Below are 23,789 nucleotides of genomic sequence, written 5' to 3'. Positions count from 1 at the left end.
ATCAATATGTCGGGCCTTCAAGTCCACACATGCTGCCAACCAATGCGTGCCTCCATTGTTGACAGGGATGTACACCTGAAAATTAGAACATAACCTCATTATCCACAAAATGGGAAACTTAGTGAGAATTTTTTTTAAATATATGTAGGGACTTACATAATCACATATCCGCCACGACACGCTAGGTTTAGGTGACTTCTCACGCACATAGCTACAAAGGGTCGCATCACATGAATGTGTGCTACGAGATGCCCTCCATATGGGATAACGCCCTTTGATGGATGACTGCCAAATAATGAAATATATACAATATAAAATACCATCAATATAACATTAAGCAACGCAGTAACATCCCATCATCTTACCCAAAATAACACGTCTAATATGGCACAGGTGTTGGTGAACATCTTCTCATTATCAAACCGCATTTTTCGTATGAAATACAAAATAGTGTCAATATGCTGCAAAACCACATTAAAGGAAATAAGTAACAAGTGCGAGGTGATAAATAAAACATCATTCCAAACGTAGGAACACAATGATTTTACATGAACATAAAGCATATAACTTACATCGGAATTCAACCATCCTTCAGAGGTAAGTAGCTCAGCAAAAAAAATTCTTTCCCACCGTCATATAAGATGTACACACGGTTGCTTCCTTCGATGCCACCCTATACCACTCATCGAACGCCCTCTCCTTTGATGCATCAATAGGTCGATTAAGATTAAATTTGACCTTCTTTTTACACGGGTCGATGTAAGGAGAGATGACGTGATGTGACTGGTGGTAAACTCGTCCGAATTGGCTTGTATCACCAACGTTATGCGTCTGATCTTCCACCTCAATCTCAGCTGATTGGTCATGATGTGGACTGTCAGCTGAAGCACCGATATCCCACCCGAAATGCAAAGGCCAATATGGCACCAAAGCCCAGGAATCCTCCACATAGGGTCCTCCAGGTAGGATAGGCTCAAACGGTGTAGTACAATCATCATCCTCCTTCCTACCATTGGAACCATCTATGGGTGCATCAAATTCTTCGGCTTGCTCTCCAAAAGACGGTGCCACAGGGGATGATGGTCTAACCGAAGATGACGGTGAATGGCTGTGCATATGATGCTCGGCCTGCAAAATACAATGGTTATTTTGCAGTTCCCAAACTCTAACAACAAATAATTGCTGAATTACAATATATAATTTAATAATGCTGAAGCACTAAAGTAAAGTATACTAAGTTGTCTAAATGATACCTGATGCTTTTGTTGGTCAATAACAGAACTAAGCATCTTCCTTAATGCTGCCATCTCTTTATTTAATTCATCAAATTTTGCCTCCAAGCAAGCAAGCTAATCAATATCAATATCCAAAACATAAGTCAACATATATTAGCACAACATATGAAATACAAATTTGCATGCAAGTAACAATTGCATACCCTGAGATTGGCAGCTGGAGGGCCACTAGAATGCTCCTCAGCTTTGGACGCATCTTTAGCGCTAACATCTTTAGCGCCAACATCTTTAACGCCAACTATTGATGCTACAAGTGGAGGTGACGTGTAGCGAACTTCATGTATGTCAACTGCTATTGTTCGCCAGTAATCCATAATCTTCTCCTCATCGGTAGCATCTAACCTCCAGTGCACAACATACTACATGAAATGAAGAAAGGAAAAAAAAGTAAATTTGGAAACTGACTATGGTAATGTAACTTGAATGTAGTCGTACCATGTAGTCTAAAAAAAATTTGCCTTACATTGCTATTTGAGGTGAACCAATTATGGACAGCAAAATGGTTCGGTTGCCTTGTAGTATGCCATCCAAGGATCCTCGGACAACGGGTTTCCAACCGGTCGACAAATTGGTTACCAAAATCAGGCATTGCTTCAAACCCCCACAGCTACAAAATATAAATTATAGGTTATTAAATATAATTTTTAAGTAAACGCTACATGTATTAAATATATTATCGTACCTGAAACACCAATGGAAAACCTTTTAGGTCATAATACTGTGATTTATTCTTTACTGTACATCCTCGTCCTCTATGCTGGAATGCATTGTGGAATGAGTTGATCGTCTCCTTGTAGCTCAGAATGCCCCAAGGGTAGGAATTAAATACGTCGAGATCAGTAACCAAATCAATGAATTTTTTATTTATTTGAACCTTCGGATCCATTCTGAGTACACCATGAACTAAGAAATATAGTAATGCAATTCTTACAGCATCCCAATCATCCACAAAAAGTGTATTCTTGAATAGTCGTTCCAGTTCCGGTGGTTTCAAGTCACTCCTGTCATCTAGCAACCTCGTGCGCAGCTCATTTTCTTTGAAAATTTACATATCATACATCGAAAGGTACCTACAAAACTTTAAGCCACTAATGAGTGCGAATTCCCACTTCGTAAACCGCACTGCAGATCCGCCGAAGTTAAACTCCAGTACTTCTGGATTGTTGGACACAACTTGTCTGCAAAGCAGGTGATGCACTACCTGACCAGAGAACCAGAGGTTCTTCATGTTAAGTAAGTGTCCAAAACATGTTTGTCTATACTTTTCCAGCTGCTCACTTATGAGGACACTTGTAATTACTTTGTTCGCTTCTATTGGATTCCCGAATGAATGTGCCCTAACTTTAATTATATCGGCATCCTGTAAGATCCGTTCCTTTGGAGCATCGATGGGCTGCAAAATGAATTACATAAATGGAACTGACATCAACGATTTAATCATACCCTATTTTTCCACCCTAACTTAATAATAATAATTTCCAACTAAATCTTAAGACATATGGGTTCACATTTTTGCACAAGTGGTAATTACCGATGAAACCATCGATAATCAACCTACAATGAACTAAAAAAAATCCCGATGGCCTATCGGCAATTACCGATGGCCATCGGGTGAAGTTTTTCTTGAGTTTTCACATTCATGAATAAATACTGACAGATGTTTTATCATTTACCGCACAAAACAACATAAATGAATATAAAACTTACCATATCATATGGGGGAGAGGAAAGTGGAACGTGCTCTCGAAGTTTGGTGCTTTCCGTCTCAGCTTTGGATTTCGCCTAGTAGTTCGTCGACGCTTAGAGTCGGGTGCTGCTGTGCTACCACCGCATCTCTTACTTTCCACCTTCTTAACTCCCTTCTTCGGTTGACGTCGCAAGTTCCTCTTTGGTGCCATTATAAAGTACAACCTACAAATGTACATTGACAACATTAATAAACTTTTATCTACCTTTAACAACATTGTCAACTATGTATACATACATATATAAATATCCGCAATCCTCAATTTTATACGCTCTCTTCCTAAGGATATTGTGTATGCCATCTACAAAACATTTACTGAACATTTACTATATAGCAGTGTGTTTACTTCTAAATCTTTCTATCTTCTTCTTCTTTAGTTTTTTCTTTTTTTCTTTTTTGGGGATAAAGTGTTTGCGTGTTTGCTTCTAGCTAACCATGTACCTAAAATTTTATGCACCGATCTTCTCTCTCTCTCTATATATATATATATATATATCTATACCTTTAGAAAGTACTAACTCTGGAATTCTCAACTTCAATTCTAATTAATCATAAAGTATTTTTCTCTTATCTCCATGTACTGATTTTTAGTAATAAATTACCCTAGCAAAAAGGAAGAAGAAAAAACTTAAAAGAAAAAAGAAGGTCTGAAAAGCAACTAAGATTTCTAATGCAGCTATACTCTAAAGTGGGGTTTAATAGAGCAACCCACAATTGTGGCCAATTATGATGCTACATGCAGAAGCAGATAAAGTGAAATATTGAAATGATTGGAGAGGAAGTAGTCAATTCACCCAAAATAGAAAAACAAGAAAGTGAAGTATAGAGGTGGAAGACTAGATAGAAGCGACGCAACAGACAGATTGTTATAAGCCAATCAAAAGCAGTCCTTAGACTGTATATATACATATCATATTCATGTTATATTTAATTATTTCTTACCATACAATATATGTTTAAAAAATGTGCACAGAAAGTTGCAGACTATAATCTGAACATATAGGTTAAGCTAGACTGCAACATGTCCACCACTTCTATATGAGTATGTCAACTAATGTAGCTACATCTCTTCCCCATACTGCTTGTGTTTAACCTGATTTGGTTATAAAAGCTCAGACCTACCGACACCTATATATGCTATACAAATCATTCACTTCATATTTATTTTATCTGTATACAAATCCAAAAAGAAATATAATTAGTTTCCTAAGGGTCAAGTATGTTTTTAAAAAAATTCTTCTTTTCAACCCATAAAAGCAGTTTTCTAGACAGAGTTTGAGTATCATGCACTAGTGAGATAACACCTTTAGCTTAAGGATTTAAACTTCGATCGGGGTAAAAATCCTTATATCTCTAAGTTGTAACAAATACATATATATACATATATTATGTTTTTTTATTACAAACTAACATTATTACAAACTAACATTATTCGTCATCAAATTCATTGATTTCCCTGCCTTCATCCTTTATTTATTTTTCATGCTCAGGGATGTCTATCGATGGAACCGAAAAAAAAAATTTATAAAAATTTTAAAAAAAATTTAAAAATATTAAAAACGACGTGTCGTCTGGGTGTCGTTCATCCCAGACGACATGTCGTTCAATCCATCTTCAACCTTTGTCCGGGTCGACCCGAACCCGTCTAAACCAGTCCCTATCCGATTCTTGACCCGGTTATTTCTTCCACCTCCGGCCACTGTTCAAGGTCAAACCGGTCCCATTTTTTTCCTCTCTTCATTTCCTACTAATACCCAATATCAATCTATCCTAAAATCTAGGTTATAATCACTTCCATACGAAAACCTAAATCTTCAAAAATTCCACATTTTAAACCGGTTATAAACACTAAACACAAATCACAAGTTTCAATGTCTCATTGTACTAAATTTGTAAGTATTTAACGGTAAGGTAAGGCAACAAATAAACACAAAAAATAAAAATAAAAACGCATACTCCACGGCAAGCCAACAAATAAACAAAAAAACAAATCCAAACAAAAACAACCCACACTGGTCCCACGGCAACAAATAAACAAAAATATTCAACCAATTACCTCGGACAATGCTGAGATGAGATGCACTTTTGTTTGGATTTTCCACGGCAACTTTGGTTTTTTGTATTTGTGTGTATTCGTGTAAAGACGTTTAGAAAAAGTTGATTTTTGTTTGGTTTAAAATATAATAGGATATGTAAGTAATTTTTATTTGTTTGAAGGTTACAATGGATATTGAGGGGTAGAACAAAAAAGATATCAAGTGTGGGAACAAAAATCATTAACCTCGTCCTATGAGGATATTGGGCCAAATTCCCCTTTTCTTTACCCTTTTTTCTTTTTTTTTTTTTTTTTTTGGGTAACCTTGGGTGATTCTAAATACAACCCTACACATGACTGAGTACACGAAGTGAGACAATTTTTTTTTAATAGTACTTTTTTGATATGTCAAATACAATTTACCTTTTGGCCATTAAACATTTTTTTCTTTTTATAAAAGAGAAATTTCATTAAACTTAAAGATTTACATCCTTAGCTACTAAGGGGTAGCCATTCTTGGCCAACCTCAATTAAATATTAAATCCGAGTATTACAAATACATAGTTGCAAACATTGCCACACGGTGACGAACATGGTTTGTTTTCTTAGAAGAGGAAACACATGTCCATCTATTAAATCACTCTCAGTAGTCAATACTAAAATATATGAGTGCATTATGATCATTTATAAAATAAAGAGAAAATTAGTAAAATTTAGATATAATTAAGGGAAAAAAAAAAAAAAAAAAGGAGGTGTAAATAAAATTTTGTCTTTTATCGTATTTAGAATCTATTAGCTAGCAATTGTCTTTTCTCTTAGTGGGCAGTGACTCAAAACTCACAACACGAAGAAAGCTACTTTATTAGTACTAACAAACACTTGACTTTCAAAACAAAAAACAAATACAAAAATTATAGGCTTGAATCAATCAAACTCCGGCCAAAAAGCTACCGCACTTATGTTTCGGTACTCAAAATAGTCCTACAAGTACTTAACCTACACGAGGAACTGTCAAAATAGGATAATAATATCAAATAATAAACAACATTCTAATGCAAACAAAAGGAAACAACTATCAATCATACATCTCATCGCTTGCACGAACTTCGAATATCTAGAAAACCAAGGATAGATTATGTATAAATTATATATATATATATATATTTCATTGTATAAAATAATGGTATTGAAGTTTGGCAAGAGAATTAAAAATTATCAGACACATATAGCAACTTTGTGGCCACGGTATGCAGCCTCCCTGGCCCTATAGAACAAAAGTAGTTCAATTTTAAAATTTTGAACCAAAAAAATAAATAAACAAAGATTATTTAATCAATATGTCCAATAGGACAAGAACATTTTAGGATTTATAATGGCAAGGACACCATGTACGAACAACTAGCTTTCAATCTGTCTTTAGAAACTTAGGAGATTGTCAAGTCCAGAGAGCCTCGGTCGGAGAGAGTTTGGTTACTTTAATAACAATGGGAGTGAGAGTCAGCAAGCTGGGAAACTTTGTTGGAGCTAAAGGAATAAAGAGACTGAGAGGGCCTCCTCCTCATCCTCCGTTGACGCGAAAGGGTTATGTACCAATTTGTGTCGGTGTGGAAAATGAGACAAAGAGGTTTATGGTTCATACAACGTTGCTTGGGGATGCTGATTTCTTGGAGCTGCTTTATAGATCAGCTGAGGAATATGGGTTCTGTAATGAAGGGGTTTTGAGGATTCCCTATGAAGCTACGGATTTTGAGGAGTGGATTGTCAAAAGGTCCAGCCCAAAAGTTTTCGAGGTCTTTTAGTAGTTTGTTTGTTTGATTTTGCAGTAAATATATGCTCTAGCAAGGAGCAATTATATATACATAATTGTGAAATTTGAGGATTAGTAATAAATGTCAAAAAATCTAAGTCATCCATATCATCTCCATTTAATGGCTGCAAATAATCCATATATATATATATATATATATCTTGCCTGCTAAAAATATATGCTACTTTAAGAGGGTATTTTAAATATGAAAAAAATAGCAAATTTATTATGTGAATTTTTTTTTTTTTTTGGGTACAAAGATGGGAACTAATTATCAGTATTCTTTTTTTTTTTTCCCATAATTATTTGTATTATGTTTTTTTCTTCTTTTTTTAAACAAATTATTTGAATTATGTTAGTACCAGAACCAAGTAAATATCCATGTCCAAGAAGAAACAAAAATTGTAAAAGTTAATATACTAATAATAATATGTTTTGGGGCATAAGTTTTTGTTCGTTCATCTCTTTTTTACTTATTTATAACGTTTAATTTTTCTTTAGATGTGCTATTCTCTACCTTTTAATAACTAAGTCCCTAGATTCTTCAATATATGCAGAGAATAAAATTTGAAATCCCCCCAAAAATTTATATATATATATATATATTTGGTGAAAAAGTTTGTATCTTTCCAATCTACAAAGTATTGAAATTTGAAATTAAGTGCTTAGAAATTTATAATTAAGCAAGTTCATAATCTTATTCCTTAGCCTTAATCTTGTTATAGAGTACGGTTCTTCTCTATCTCCATAAATAGTAAGCATAATTTAACCAACTTTTTACCCTTTTTTTTTTTTTTTAATCACAAAATGGAGAATTCTTTGGCAATGGGATATAATATGAAGAGCATCCCAATAAAAGAAATATAAAAAGATCGTCTACTTTGCCATAAACGTTACGTATTTGGACACATATATGCTACTTGCAGTTGCACACTGTATCAGTAGTACTACACCTGCTATTGCTATTTATCGATCATCAATGGGATAAGATCATAATAGAATAGAAAATGGTGGTGCTTTCATCATGTGCTTTGAACAGTCAGTGAACCGCTTTGAAAAGCTGGTGATGACGAAACCTAATTCAATATTTAAAATTGATATCCTCTAGCCTATCACAAGTAAACTATAGTCAATTAATTTTAAAAAATAATGGAATCCAATTTAATCTTTATAGTTTGTTTCTAACATTACCTCAATCTGTATTGTTTGGACTTGAAATGTAATCCCTTTTAAGATTATACTTATTAGTATGGCGTAATATATATAATAGTATGAAAATCACACAAAACAAGGTACGATTTCTTCTTCTATATGTTTTAATTTGGAATTTCATGGAGTTTAACTCTATACACTTCAATACTTCTTTGGGGAATGCAAGCTGACAGTGATCATTACTATTAACATTGTTTGGCATCTAATTGGAGCAAAATACATGAAATTGGGTGCAAAACTACAAGCCCAGCTTTTGTTTTTTTCCGCTTTCTAACCCAGCAGCAAAATGATGCGTCAAGAGTTAAAATCTCCATCTGCCCTATTCACTTATTGAAGCAAGTTGTCCTGAGCATTTAACCAGCTGGCTGGCGTGGTTGGTCTGTTCCACCGAAAACTCTCATTTGTTGAAGCGGAGCGTAGTGCGCTTTAGGTGCCCAGAGATAAACGTCTTTTCTTTGTTTCGGTTTATTATTTAGTCATCTTAAACTTGGCACGTAGAGGATGAAAGAGTTCTATTGAAATTTATGTAATATTAATTTTAAAAATTATTTATATTTATATGATATTTTTTTATTTACTAGATATTATTTTAGATAATTTTTTTCTGATAGATTTTATTTAAAATATTTTAAAATACTAATATATAATGTTTAATTTTAAAATTATATCTAATTAAAAAAATTAAAAATTTAAAAAGATTTTTTTTTAATAAAAATAAATAAAATACTAATTTAACATATCTAACAGAATTTCAAAAATAGACAGTATTGTTTACAATTTTTATTTCTTTTGTTGTCATATCAGCTTGATAAAACTAATGTACAAAATCATTAAAGAATATTTTTTTAAAATTTTATCTATTTATATGATAAATAATTTTTAAATAAATAAAAAACCATTAGAAATGCTTTAATTAAAAAGGAAAGTAAAAGACAGTGCTTCTTAATCCACCTAATTTTATATATTTTTTATACTTTTTAACATATAAAAAAAAAATTTAATTTTAAATCATATTAATTATTTTAAAATCATGTCATTCGTTTTATTACCATATATTAATAATTTATAATAAAAAATTATATTGAATTAAACGGTTCAAAAATTATACCTACTTTTTTGTTTTTTTTTTTTTTACATGATGCTTGGCTAGATGGTAATTTTCTTATTTTATTTTATTTTAATTTGCTACCAATATTTGTCACAGCTTGTTCTGAATTGGCGCCAGCTAGGGCCCAGGACAGCTTCGTCGGCCTATTCTGTGTGGGCCAACGAACAGTCAATTCCTTCTATTCCTTCTATTTTGGTTTTTTCTGTACTCTGTACGACATATATATATATATATATACACATATAGAGAGGGTGATTTGATGACCACATCCATCGCATATGGATAAAAAAAAAAAAAATTAATATTTTTTTTTAAATATAAAAAATATTGATTTTATTTTTCTTGTATATACGAAAGAAAAGTCAATATTTTTTAAATATTTTTTTTAAAATATTGAATTTTTTTTAATCAATATGCAGACCATTCTAATTGTAAAAAAACTCTATATATATATATATATATATTAATTTTGTTTTCTCTATTTCTTTTTTTTTCTTTTCTCTCACAAACATGTATTGTTTGTTTGGGTTTGGTTCAACTTTCAAGAAAACCCAAGAACAGAAAGCTAAAAATCTTCCATAATTCGAGGTGCTTGGACATGGCTGACAGGGTTCTTAAAACAAATTCTTTCACTAGCTGGTTCTTACTGATTACTTAATTTAATTGAAGCTAGCTACCAGCCTGGAGGGAAAGACACTCACTGTCAGGGACATGGGGCCCAATTTGATCCAGTGGGCTAGACCCATGGTAAGGGCACATTGTTTATAACATATCACTATTCATTCCTATTTTGTGAAAATGGCCTATAGTGGAAGCTTTGACTTTCTTGACATAGACTTGACATCTTTGTAACATCATATTTTGAAGTTGTAAGCTTACATAGAGCTAATATGGACCTAATAATCTAATACAAGATCTGGGGGTTACAGTACTTACTATCATCTGGGTTCTACCTAAACAAACGGTTCAATAAACATTTCGAAATATTATTAGTAAAGTCTTTATTTTTTCGAATAATAATCATGAATTGGAATTCCTCATCCCAATATACATATTAGAAAAAAAAAAAAAGGCAAGCCATTTTGAATGAATGAGAAAGCCATGTTAATCATTGTCAAGCTTTTCCAATTGGAATGAGAAATAAAATAATCAAATAGTAGAGATATCATTCTAAATTGACATATTTTCCTTTCAAAATGAGCAATGTTCTTTTATTTTTTTTATCTTTTTATTTTTCATAATGGATCCTTTGGGATTGATGATTTCTGGTGCCATTCACAACTGCCTGTGGAGAATGCAACAAGCCATGATAGTTGTCAACCACATATATATATTTATATATATATATTCCCTTTCTCGTTCTATATTATTTTCTTTTTGTCATCTTTTTGGTTTTCTATTTTCTTAGGAGGGGGAAAAAAAAACTTCTGTAGCAAGCAAAATATGCTTATTTGTTAATATAATACCAATCGTTTGATTGAACATGATGATCAGTATAACAAATAAAATGTCAATGCCTATATGTTGCAAGCATCCCTAACAACCTAATCATTTGGCAACTTATATTTAAGTATTTCTTCAACTTTATAAGTGGGTAGTACTAAAGTCTACAATATACTTAATATACTTGTCTCAATTTACAGCTAATTCTTTTTTCTTTTTTCTTTTTCTTTTTTAATTTTGACCCACCAAATATATTTAAATATCCGCCCCGGGTCGTCCCTTTTGTTCTATTCCTAAAGCCCAATATTTATATTTGCATTATATTATAGATTGGCAGTTTCTTTTCTATAACTATTATAGACTACAGATTAAGGTCAGATCAATATGATTTGTAAAGGGTTTATCTTTTTTGGTGAATACAAATTAGTCTTCGGAGTACTACCAATTATGAATTATCTAAGTGATTGTCCCGCTATCTTTATCGATTTAAAGGACAATTTAGTTTACACATTTTTTTTTTTTTTTTATAATTCCAATGTACGTACAACTCAATGTGGTTTTCACTGGCCTATTCAGAATGATTCTGTAGGCAATCTAAAGGAGCATCAACTTGTGTCCTCCAATTAGTAGTAGGACCAAAGATAGAGAAAGGGGACCAATGCAATGTACCATTTAATGAAAGCAAGATTTTCCTTCTCGCAATCACATCAACCAAACACACCCAATTTGCATTTGCGTTTGCTTTACTTGACAACCATTGTTTTCATGTCTAATTACAACAGTTGTGGAGATAGAGATTGTTATATTCCGTTTATATCACAGATTTTAAGAGTTTATTTTAATTTTTCCTCCTAACACCCAACTTGCTCAAAGTACTGTCTGTGGTCATATCCTTACAAATAATTTCCTACAAATTGCGACCTAAAGTGCCATTTATGATGTCGAATGACCACTATGAAGTTGACAATTAAGTAAATGAGTTATGTATAAAAAAAAAAAAAAAAAGTAAATGAGTTTATTTCTTTTATTTTGTATTGTTCCTAGATTATAATCCTGAAAGGTGAAGTAAGATCTGGTCAGGACAAAGATCTTATATTTGCAAATAATATACTTGCCAATTATGCTTTTTTCTTACGGATAAATTCAGTAGTTTAATTTTAATATATATAACAAAATCACTATATCCTATGTTTGAAATTTGGATTTTGCTTAAAAAAAAAAAAGAAAAAAAAAGCATTAAACATTTTCTGTACTCAAGGCACACTACTGGAAAAAAATAAAAAAATTAAATAGAAATTGATGAGAAGAAAAAGAAGAAGGTTATGCATCACCAATTGTACATATAAAAATGTCTGCGAAATTTGGAATGACAAATTTCATATATATATATGTATATATATATTTATATTGAAAAAAAAAAAAAAAAAAAAACTAACTCTAACCAAAGTTGTCTAACATAAACAATCATGGTTAAAAAAATTAACTCTAACCGAAGTTGTCTAACATAAACAATCATCATAACCATTCTCTCAGTAAAAATATTTCTTCATATGGTTAATTAATCCAAATAGTCCAAGAAAAAGGACAATACACGTTCACACAGAGAAAACACTCACAAAGTTGGAGGAAAAAAAAAAAAAAAAAAAAAAAACTACCAAATAACGAAGAAAATCCTAGCATCATCTTTACAATTACAAACTTTCATTTCTCATCACCTACATTCAATTTGGAAATTCCCAAGTTGTCCCTTTTTTTTTTTTTTCTTTTTTTTTGGGAGGGTCAGTCAGCAAGTGTAGAACTCCACGAGCTCATCCATGGAACCCATCTGAGACTCTGCGTTCTCAAGCATCCAAAGCAAGTGTTCGAACAGCACCACTTCGCAAGTAACGACGACCCCGTCATTGCAATCGCATGACCTGTCCACGAGCTCCTGAAACAGAGGGTGGTCGATGATTTCGGAGTTTACGAGGTACCGTCGTCTGGATTTTCCGACATAAACGGCGTGGAGTTCTTTGGAGACGAGCTGATTGGTGGAGTAGTTCGTTGCAGCAATGGAGCTGGAGCTGGTGGTTCGGCTGAGTTTGGTGATGGAGGGCAGTCTTTTGATGGCAGATTTGAGCTTTGTTAGCTTTCCGACTCGGGCCATTTTTCAAAAGTGTTTGATGTGGTTCTCAAAGAGGACAAAAAAAAAAAAAAAAAAAAACAGAGGAAGTTAGCGACTGTTTGCGAGGAAGCAGGGTGCGAATTTTCGTATATAAAATGAGGGAGGAGAGAGAGAGAGAGAGAGAGAGAACACACGTGCATGGCCCACTGTTTCATACCAGCTAAGAATGAGACACTTTAAGGGCAAAACCAGTTGCGCTCTGTTTGGCAATTGATGGGGCTTGGCTTAGCATTTTGCAAATGGGGTCTCTCTCTCTCTCTCTTCATTTTTTTATTTGGATGTATTTTTACATAGATACCCTTTTCCAACTTATGTTTTTTTTTTCTCTCTTCCGTTTTTTATTAGAGTGTTTGTTGCACACTATTTGATAATCAAATTTACAAGGGTGTCCCATTAACAATGGAAGGTAGAGTTGACATGGAAAAATGAGACTAATCTGTGCCTCAAAAATGAAATAACTTAATTGGGGTTTGTGGAAGATGTGGGACAATATTTCATTAGACTTTAAACAAAAGGGTATACCAATTGTTGGTCAAAAAAGAACTCCCTTCTTACTTTCTATATTTAAATCAATGCTTTTAGGTACTAATTCATATAATATATCCAAGTTCTCAACCATATTTTTGGAGCCAAAAATTGTGTCCCACACCATGTAACCATGTTTTGCTATTTTTTCCCTATCATTATTTAAAACTATAATTCCAATTAGCACACAAAATGCAAGAAGATAATTATCTATAACAAGAAGCATGGGTATGTTTGTTTGTTTGTTTTTTTTTTTTTTTTTTTTTTTTTTGGCTTGTTGATATATAGTAGTTTTGAACAGCAAACAAAAGACAGAATAAAAAGTGCTGGTTGGTAGTCTCCAAGTTATTTCCAACTGGAAATGGGTTTTTTTGTGTTCAATTTTCAGAAAAAGGCACACAGAGACCCATAGAGGCATCTTTTCTATCGCTCTTCCTTACACAGGTACCGGCTTTTGTCTTTATTCTTCTGCAAATGCATGCGTTACCCCTCTGTTTCCCTTCTCGCCAATAGGCCTATGCACCATGTCTTTCATGCATATGATCCACGCCAAAACAGATAAGAAAAATAAGTTTATTTATTTATTTATTATTTTTATGTATTTAGAGGACAAATTTTTATTTAAAGAAAACTATATTTTTTATCCGGTTAGTTCCCAAACAAAAGTTGATGATTAAAATTAAAAAAAAAAAAAACACAATCAATTCCTACAATTTATTTACGCATAAGCAAGCTTAAAATCTATTACATCTATTTTCACCAACACAAAAGATAATTAAAACCTTCATTTAGAAGATTAGTACAGCTCGCTTCAAAGAGTAACTAATATACATGTAGAGGCAGACAGTATTGATGGATGTACACTAATTGAGAGGGGAGAGTAAAAACAAAGAAATTAAAAGTATTAAGTTTTTTTGGTCATCAATAGGTGACAAACGTTTGTGGTCCGAAATTATGGTACGTATAGGAGTGCCAGTGCTAAGGACAAATAATCTGCTTTAAAATTTCTCGATAATATTCAACAAATTATTTGGTGGTCCAATTCTAACATTTATTATTATTATTATCTTGGTTTCTTATTACTGGGTTTTGTTCCATGGAGCTAATAACTAGTTTTCTTGGTTTACTCTCTATTTATCCTTTTCTTTGTTTCCCTTTTGTCGGTGTTTTAGAAGCTACCACAATACTAAATTAAAAAAGTACAAATATTCACGTGGGTAGCTAGCTAGCCATGCACTACAAGTAAAATGAAACGACAAACAGAGCTTAAACAGTATCCAAATATTCATGATCGATCGTGTTGTTTTCGGAAGACATAATAATACGCATTGTTTTAATTTGCTCTGATGTTCTTTCTCTCTCACACTCTCTGCTGGCTCAGGTCACCTGATCATGACTAATTAGGAAACACCATAAATTTATATAAGATTTAATCTGGCCCCAACTATATCCCGATTTATAATATAAAATATAATGACATAATAAGTTGTTAGAATTGTTATAATTTAACTATAGTTTTCATTGTCATGTTATCACCTTATCTATTATTAACTTAGAGGTTATTTTTTTCTTTATTTTTTTAAATATATCATTAGGGTTACTCAAACCCAATTTCTCATATATAAAAATGCAGACATTGCCATTGAACTGCTCTTGCAAAAACACTGAAATTTTTTTTTACAATAATTACATATATATATATATATATATATTTCATTAGAACAATTTTTATGCGAACTTGATCGTGTCTCGATGTGTTGTGTTATTTGAGTTTTTTTTAATAACATATTGCAGGATATAAATCTGCATCAAATTTCATCATGATGTCCAAATAAAAAAAAAAGATATTATATATACATATATATATATATATATATATATAGTGCATTGTTGCCAATAGGAAACAAATTTTGAGATTGTTCAGGATTTTTGTTGGCTTTGAACATGTGCTTTGGAGAAAAGAAAATGAAACATTAAATATCAATATAGATTTGAGAGGGTGTAAAACATGTGCCATGGAATAATAAAAAGTTTTCAATCATTGTCATCTTCCATACACAAACATTTTAATCCAAAGAATAGAAATAGAAATCCAAAGCGGATATGCTGTTTGAGAACCGCTTAGCAGACACACTATCAAATCAGTACTTACGTAGTGATCTTGATATTTCATGTAGCAATGTGGATGTTCACATTTTATTAAAATACAAATATAATTTTAAACCATTACTTTTGAAAAAAAAAAAATATCATCTAAAATCATATCTGTATTTAATAAGATACATCCACACTATAAATAAACTATATAGATATTATATGTATGTTAAAACATGTGATGTTTAATACATTTAATACATGAAATCATGTATGATTTACTTTGTTCTACTAATGGGTAGTCTGATGCCTCCATTATATTACAACCTAAATTATAAAACTACATTTTGTAGTTGAAAATATCTAGTTTTATATTTACATCTTCTGAATTTAAAATAAAGTACAAGAGGAATAACAATCCTTGGCATTCCTAATATGATAAATTAGGAGTGGCACCATTACCAATACCAACTGTTATGATTTGGATATTTTATTCATTAATTTTTAAATTTATTTTTTCTATATCACAACTTGGTTATAGCTTTTTGGCTGTGGTGGCTCGGAATAATAGAGGGGAGGTGCTTCATGTTCAGTCGTTCAAATCTGAGGCTTCGATTCCAGAAGTGGTAGAGATGGAAGCTATTTTGAAAGCTATGCAGGTGGCTTCAAGTTTTGGATGGAAGAATTTGTGATTCGAATCGGATGCTTTATCAGTTGTTCAAGCCATAAAGAGGAGGAAGAGTTCTGGTCTTCACTGGGTAGCAGAGTTCATATATGAAAATGTTATCTCCTTAATTCCTAATTTTGAGAATGTCTCGTTTGTTTGGGCTTCTAGGAAAGCCAATAGGCTAGCTCACATTGTAGGCATTGTGCGGCTAAACAAGGTTTTTTGGGTCCGGTTGACCCGCTGTGCTTGCCGGATTCTTTTGTTTGGTGTGTGATTCAGAAAAGTGTACTTCAAAAAACTCTCTTAGTCCAGGCTTTATATTTGTTAAGCCTTGTTTTTTGGTTCACATGGAATCCAAGTTTTTAGGGGAAAAAAAAAAAAAAAAACTTGGTTATAAATTATTGAAGAATTTTTTTTTAATTTTACGATCACAAAGTCTATTTGTATTTGAACGTTCATTTTTCTTTATTTTATTTTTGTTTAATGTATTAGGGTTTATGGGAAATGGGTTTCAGCCTAGGCCATAGGTTTCAAAAGCCCATTGATGGTTTAAGAATTTGGACCGCATCTGAAGTTCAAGGCCTATATTTTCAAAAGGGCTTTATGCCCTAAAGCCCACCCGTATTTGCCATTTTGCAAAAATGCTAACAATATATTCAACAAAAGAAAGTGTTTTTTTTTTTTTTTTTTTTTTTTCATAATATTAATATTGTACTTTCTTTGGGTTTCACACTAATTTTTGGGGTGAAACAAAAAAAATTAAAAAAAATAATAACGAAAATAAAGTAAAAAAAAATGGAGATAAGAGAAACGCCGAATTTGAGTTTCCTGATCCATATAAATGGACTAGGAATTGGCTCTCATTCTCTGGGAACCCAAAAACCCTAGCAGGTTTAATCTTTCAGAGGTGTTCTCGTCGTCCCCGAATCTGGTCTTAGTCATGGCGGCAGCTCCTAACACCACTGCACCACCTCGTCAGCTCTCTCAGAAGGAGGCCGACATCCAGATGATGTTGGCTGCTGAAGTCCATCTCGGAACTAAAAACTGCGACTTCCAGATGGAACGATATGTTTTTAAGCGCCGCAATGACGGTAATCTCTCGTATTCATCTTCCATTGTTCTTTTTTTGAACTGTTTTCGCTAGATATTTAGCCATTTCCTTTGTTTGGATGCCGAGATAATTTGTGAAAAACTAAGAGGAAATCTTCGATTTTTATTCCGCTCTCTACTTCTCACTGTTTATCTCTATTTGAATGGTTAAAAAGGATTTTTTTTTAAAAAAAAAAAATCATTATACCCTTTGTTTTGGTTATTTTTGAGATCTGATAAGTGTAAGATAATTAGTCCAGTGCTTCGAAAATTTACAGTTTCTTTTACTTGTTTAGTCTTTTATATTTAAACATTTTTGGCTTATCAATATTAGTACCAGTAAAACATTACAAATGAAATGTTTTTGTGTGTTGCTTTGTTATATAATATGTATTTGCCTGGTGTATTGCTGTGTATTTTGAGAAAAAAAAATGTAATATAACATTTATGTTTTTATTTAATTTCTAGGCATATATATTATTAATGTGGGAAAGACTTGGGAGAAGTTGCAGCTGGCGGCCAGAGTTATAGTTGCCATTGAGAACCCACAGGACATAATTGTCCAGTCTGCAAGGCCTTATGGGCAAAGAGCAGTTCTGAAGTTCGCTCAGTACACTGGTGCTCATGCAATTGCTGGAAGGCACACTCCTGGTACTTTCACTAACCAGCTGCAGACATCGTTCAGTGAGCCTCGCCTTCTCATTCTTACAGATCCCAGGACCGATCATCAGGTTATTAGATCGTTTGCCTCTTTTACCATGTTTTTGTTTTGTATGAATGTTTATTTTTACCTTTTTTTAATTATTATGCTACTTTTTTTCTTTATTTTTTTCTCTGTCCGGTGTTTATCTGATTTTAGTGTTTTATTGTAGCCCATCAAGGAAGGGGCTCTTGGTAATATTCCAACCATTGCTTTCTGTGATACGGATTCGCCCATGCGGTATGTTGACATTGGCATTCCAGCCAATAACAAAGGAAAACATAGCATTGGGTGTCTCTTTTGGTTGTTAGCAAGGATGGTCTTGCAGATGCGGGGCACAATTCGTGCTGGTCATAAGTGGGATGTCATGGTAAGGCTAACGTCACCAACTTAATGGATTTCATTTTGCATAATCAGGAATGATATTTATGTGGTGATCGTTCTTGTGTTTGTCTGTGTGTGCTGAAATTTTTCCTATGCATAGGTGGATCTCTTCTTCTACAGAGAACCTGAAGAGGCCAAGCAGCAGGAGGAGGAAGAAGCGGCTGCTCCTGCTGACTTTGGTATCACTGATTACGCAGCTGCTGGAATTGGTGGTCTACCTGCTGATCAATGGCCTGCCCAAATATCTGACTGGCCTGCTGAAGTTGGTCAACCTATCCCAGCTGTTCCCGCTGAATGGACTGCCGATGCTAGTGGTTAGTATTCCTATCATTTTATTATGTGTCAATATTTTGCTTTAACTTGGTGTTGTTCTTATGCCTATCGCTGATATGACCTCTTCTATTTTGTCCTTGTTTTATATTTAGCTCCAGTTCCTTTAACCGCTGAGGGTTGGGATACTGCAATTCCTCCAGCACAGCTACCTCCAACTGGCATTGACGGTGCAGCCTCTGCTACTGGATGGGATTAAAAGAAAGTTTGTCTAAATTCATCTCATGCTCATATGTAGTTTAGTTAGAATTTTCGTTCTACTTTTCGTTTTACATAGAACATGGGCCTTATGGAACACAAATGGGCCATAAGAAGCCCAAATAGGAATAATTTTCATTTCTTTTTTGGCTAATATATCCATTTTTTTATTTATGTGATTGAAAACTTTCTTATGATCGAGTACCCACTTTATGTTAGATTATTATATCTTATTGCCATATTACATGTAAGTTGAGATAGTATCCCGTGGATTACATATAATGGGAGCGGAAGAAGCTCATCATACATTGGCGATGTCTTCTATGAATTGATGATTGGCATGCTTATTTTTATTTTACACTGTGTCTACTCTTTGGTTATGCGTACTAGCAAAACTGGTTATTACATGCAATGGGACCATTAAATCCCACCATTATTTGATGAATTCGTATGCTATAAGCTATAACTTTTGATATCAATGATGATTGAATAATCATAGACGATGTTACCATGGCTTACTTTTACACTATACCTACTCTGGTAGTGTATACTAGCAATAATCAAATGGTCAAATTATATGCAATCTTGCAGGGTACAAACAAATGTGCAGACCAAAATATTAATAATGATACTATGTTTCAAAAAAAAAAAAAAAAAAAAAAAAACCACCAATATTAATAGTTAGACTACAAGAAACATAATAATAATATTAATAGTTAGACTACAAGAAACATAATAATAATAATCATAGACGATGTTACCTATGGCTTACTTTTACATTATACCTACTCTGCTAGTGTATACTAGCAATAATTAAATGGTCAAATCATATGCAAAAACAATCTTGCTGAAAGAGCTTTAAGAATTGAATTCTGGCTGATTGTATCCACTTAGGTTCTACTATCTGGGCTTATATAGTTGATTTTAATGACATTCTAGATAGAGTGAAAAAAGAGGGGTAGAAGAGTTTATGTAAAGATCAACTTTTTCCTGAGAAATTTCATGGATGCGGTTGGAGGCCTTGACTTGGAATTTGTAGGCAACCTTTTTACTTGAGGGGAGGGGTGTGTGTGTGTGTGTGTATAGGGTGTTGGTTAGCTCTAATGGTGAACTTTATTTGATCGTGCAGTGGTGAACTTTATTTGATCGTGCAGATGTAGTACACCTTTCTTCATCGAAGTTGGATCATGCCCCTATCTTGCACCGCCTTGTTTTTTATCACGAAAGAGCCCCTAGACACTTTATGGTCTTGGAAACCTGGACCCGTGATCTTTCGTGCGAAATGGTTATCAACAACGCTTGGGATGCGGCTGGAAGATGTGGTAGACGACTGTCCTCGGTTGCGAAGCTTCAATGGACTGCAAGAGCCCTAAAATTGTGGAACAGACAAAGTTTTAGCTCCTGTCAAACGAGAAGCAAGGAGATTGAAACCAAAATAGCTTACATCCAAAGCCTCGATCCCACTGAAATGAATATCTCACTTGAAAAAGCCTTACGAAAAGAGCTTTTGGAATGACAGTACAGGTTGGAAGTATTGTGGAGATAAAAATCTAGAGAATTATGGTTGCAAGCAACGGATAGGAATTCGAGATTCTTTCATGCCTTTATAATAGCTAATTGCAAAAGAATTTTCATAGCAGCTTTAAAGGATGATTCGGATTCCTAGTTGGAACCACGAGCAAATAGGGAACTTTCTCATTGCTAAATTTTCTGACTTCTACAAAGACAAAGGGACTAATAACTGCCCAGCTTTAACAGAACTTATCCACCCCCCGGTTGTATCTACTGAAGAAAATAACCATATAGCTAACTTGCCGTCAGCTAGTGAAATTCTGGAGGTCATCAAGAACTTTAATCCTACTAAGGCATCCGGCCGGATGGAATGCTAGCCTTATTCTTCCAATGGTATTGGGGAATTGTTGGAGACGATGTCATCAGAACAGCGCAGAATATATTTATTTCAAGGGTCATCCCATCAGCCATAAACAGAACAATTCTTATCCTTATTCCGAAAACCAAATCTATCTCACAATTCGATCAGTCTCTGTAATACGGTGTATAAAGTAATATTGAAGATTCTAGCCAACCGCACTCAAACGTTACTACCTAAACTGATTTCCCCAAATCAAGCTGCATTTATCTCGGGATGATGGATTGACGAGAATTCTATTCTAGTCAATGTGATTGTCCACACAATGAGAAAGGCTAAAGGCGGCAAGGGACTGGTAGGAATCAAGGTTGATGTGCATAAGGCCTATGATAGGATTAGTTGGAGTATGCTCAATGATTGCCTAACTTTGGGTTTTCGGCAAGGGTGCTGGCCCTGTTGGGACAATGTTATTCCATTGAGACTGCCTCGATCTTACTCAATGGGAGCATTTGTGGTAGCGTTAAAATTGAAAGAGGTATTCGCCAAGGTGATCCTATTTCTCCATATCTGTTTATTATTTTTGTTGAGCTGCTTTCGAGAATGATCCTGAAGTTGGAAGCAGAAGGGAAAATACATGGCATTAAGACCGGCCGGAATGGTCCTCCAATTTTGCATGTTTTCTTTGCGGATGACATCTTGATCTGTTATAAAGCTAACAAACAAGAAGCATTTAAAATGATAAAATGTCTTCATAACTATTGCAATTGGACAGGACAGCAAATTAATATTTCCAAATCAGGGTGTTTCTTCTTAAACAACGTGTCGGCCAGAAATAAAGCAATCATCAAGCATGTCCTCAATATAAAAGAACTCCCCAAGGAAGCCAAATATCTAGGAAACCCTCTATTCGTGGGAAGGAAAAAGTCAAAGGCCTACGAGGAGCTAAGAAAACAAATGATGCGAGACTACAGGGTTGGAAGGCTAATTTACTCTCACAAGCTGGTAGACAGGTCCTAGTCAAATGTATGTTAACTGCTGTTCTTGTGTACACTCAATCCACCTGCAAGCCCCCTCAAAAGTGGTGAAGATGTCAACCGAGCTTTGTTATGCAAACTAGGATGGTTTCTTGAGAATGAGACTAACTCTCTGTGGATCAAGGCTTTGAAAGCTAAATACTTTTCTTACTCCTCGTTTATGTATTGTGCTAGGAAAAAAAGAAGTTCATGGCAGTGGAAAGGAATCCTTAGTATTTGGCCAATCTTAGCTAAATGAATATGCTTCAAAGTGGGAAAGGGCAGTAATATCAACTTTTGGGAGGACTCATGGAAACCCAATAATCCAAATTTTCGGCCAATCCCAAATGCAAATGTGACAAGCAGCCATTATGGAATGGTAGATTCTCTTCTAGTTCGGTGGTGAAATGTGAGCAAGTTACATAGCATGTTCGATGCGACTATGGTTACCAATATCCTTAAGATGTTTTGGGTGAATGTGGATGAGGATGACAAGCTCATTTGGCTTAGCAGTTCGTCAAGAAATTTTCACGTTAAATTAGTGTACAAGTACCTACTTCCTGGGACATGCACTCAACACAATTGGTGGAGATTTATCTGGAAATGCAACATCCATGAAAGACTAAAATTTTTTATTTGGAAACTTTGAATCCGAGGCCTCCCCATCAGGGCCGTATTGGTTCATCGAAAGTGGAGTTTGGATAATCCTAACTGCCCTCATGGATGTGGATGCAAAGAGGATGAGGTGCACTTCTTTTTTAATTGCTCGGTTGCTAAGGCTATCTGGTTAGCCTCCCCCTAGACAATCCGATGGGATAGTCACTCTTCAACAAACCTGGAGTCCTATCTAGATATTCTAGCTAACTCGGGAGGAAAATTGCCAGTTCATCCTAATGATGGTAACATTTTCTTTCTCTTTGTTGTGTTAATTTTGGAAACAATTTGGAAGGTTCGCAACAGAATCATCTTTGAGGGAAAGAATACAAATCTGGAAGAAGAGGTTAGAACAATTCATGATCGATATCAAGAGTTTTTAAGCATCTCAGCCGGTAGGAATACAGACTCAACCACCTCCAGCTCAACCCCAACAGTCTCTTGGATCCCTCCAATGAATGATATAGTAAAAATAAATTCAGATGCTTCAATTGGGAATGATTTTGCTAGCATTGGTGCTGTAGCTAGAAATCACAAAGGGAGAGTCCTTAAAGTGAAGGTGTGGAGGGAGTACATCCAGCTCCCTAAAGCTGCTGAAGCTGTCGCCATTCTCCACGGAGTAATGATGGCTTACAACGAAGGGCTCACTAGGATTTGCTGTGAAAGCGATTCAAAGTCAGTGATCCAAAGCCTCGATGATCCCGTCAACTGTTCTGCTCATTGCGCGATGGGTTCATAATGCGAATTCTAGATTTTTGTCCTAGGTTCCAGTTCATTTCCTTCTCTTGGACCTTAAGAAAGACCAATCAACTGGCACACTTAGTTGCTCATTGGGGTGCCACTCATTGTAGTTTTAATTATGTAGTTCCTTTGCTAAACTCTAAAGCTTTTGTAGATATTGTGAATCAGAAGGATGGCTGTTCGTCCATGGCCTGATTCACTGGCAGATTGTGTTTGTAGATTGTCTGTTTTTTTGGTTAATATAACCCCTTTTTTATTTAGCCAAAAAAAAAATAAAAAAAATCTTGCAGAGTACAAACAAATGTGCACACCAAAATATTAATAATAATACTATGTTTCCAAAAAATAATAATAATAATAATAATAATAATAGTTGACTGCAAGGAACACAATAATAGTAATAATAAGCGAAAACAAATACATTCTCATATTATCTCTTATTAGTATATTTCGGGTTTATAATATGATTTTTATTTTTAGTGTTGTGTGAGTCTAATCTGGTTACTCTGCCAGTTAAAATTTTAGATGGAAAAAGGGTAAATTTTTTGTTTATTATTATTACTAGATACATACCCATACGATGCACGGCATATACAATTGCCATACATTATTTTAATAATAAATGTAAAAAAAATTATAATCAAATTATATATAAAAGCATCATAAAAATAATATTAAACCAAAACTTTCAATTCATCATAATTAATCCAAAT

The 23,789-nt window shown here is 33.9% G+C and overlaps 3 protein-coding genes across 4 annotated transcripts; 2 read left to right on the top strand and 1 right to left on the bottom strand.

Moving 5' to 3' along the window:
• Positions 1-6,473: 6,473 nt before the first annotated feature.
• LOC107435063 (auxin-responsive protein SAUR41) lies at positions 6,474-7,031 on the top strand. Its single transcript, XM_016046602.4, has one exon. It carries the CDS (start codon positions 6,562-6,564, stop codon positions 6,874-6,876), a length of 315 nt encoding a protein of 104 aa, XP_015902088.1. The 5' UTR covers positions 6,474-6,561; the 3' UTR covers positions 6,877-7,031.
• Positions 7,032-12,151: 5,120 nt separating this feature from the next.
• Positions 12,152-13,047, bottom strand: LOC107435192 (auxin-responsive protein SAUR77). The gene has a single exon (XM_016046754.4). It carries the CDS (start codon positions 12,791-12,793, stop codon positions 12,431-12,433), a length of 363 nt encoding a protein of 120 aa, XP_015902240.1. The 5' UTR covers positions 12,794-13,047; the 3' UTR covers positions 12,152-12,430.
• Positions 13,048-16,863: 3,816 nt separating this feature from the next.
• On the top strand, positions 16,864-19,156 carry LOC107435396 (small ribosomal subunit protein uS2). 2 transcript variants are annotated; one of them, XM_016047009.4, is made up of 5 exons: positions 16,864-17,188; positions 17,655-17,917; positions 18,059-18,256; positions 18,371-18,584; positions 18,702-19,156. In XM_016047009.4, exons 1-5 carry the CDS (start codon positions 17,038-17,040, stop codon positions 18,797-18,799), a joined length of 924 nt encoding a protein of 307 aa, XP_015902495.1. In that variant the 5' UTR covers positions 16,864-17,037; the 3' UTR covers positions 18,800-19,156. The 2 variants fall into 2 exon arrangements, with proteins under 2 accessions (XP_015902495.1, XP_015902491.1); XM_016047005.4 differs by having other exon boundaries at positions 16,872-17,188; positions 18,696-19,156.
• Positions 19,157-23,789: the final 4,633 nt, after the last annotated feature.

The sequence above is a fragment of the Ziziphus jujuba genome, chromosome 1, assembly GCF_031755915.1.
Source record: "Ziziphus jujuba cultivar Dongzao chromosome 1, ASM3175591v1".
NCBI lineage: Eukaryota > Viridiplantae > Streptophyta > Magnoliopsida > Rosales > Rhamnaceae > Ziziphus > Ziziphus jujuba.
The sequence above is the reverse complement of the archived record's forward strand: the minus strand, read 5'-3'. Positions and strand labels throughout refer to the sequence as shown.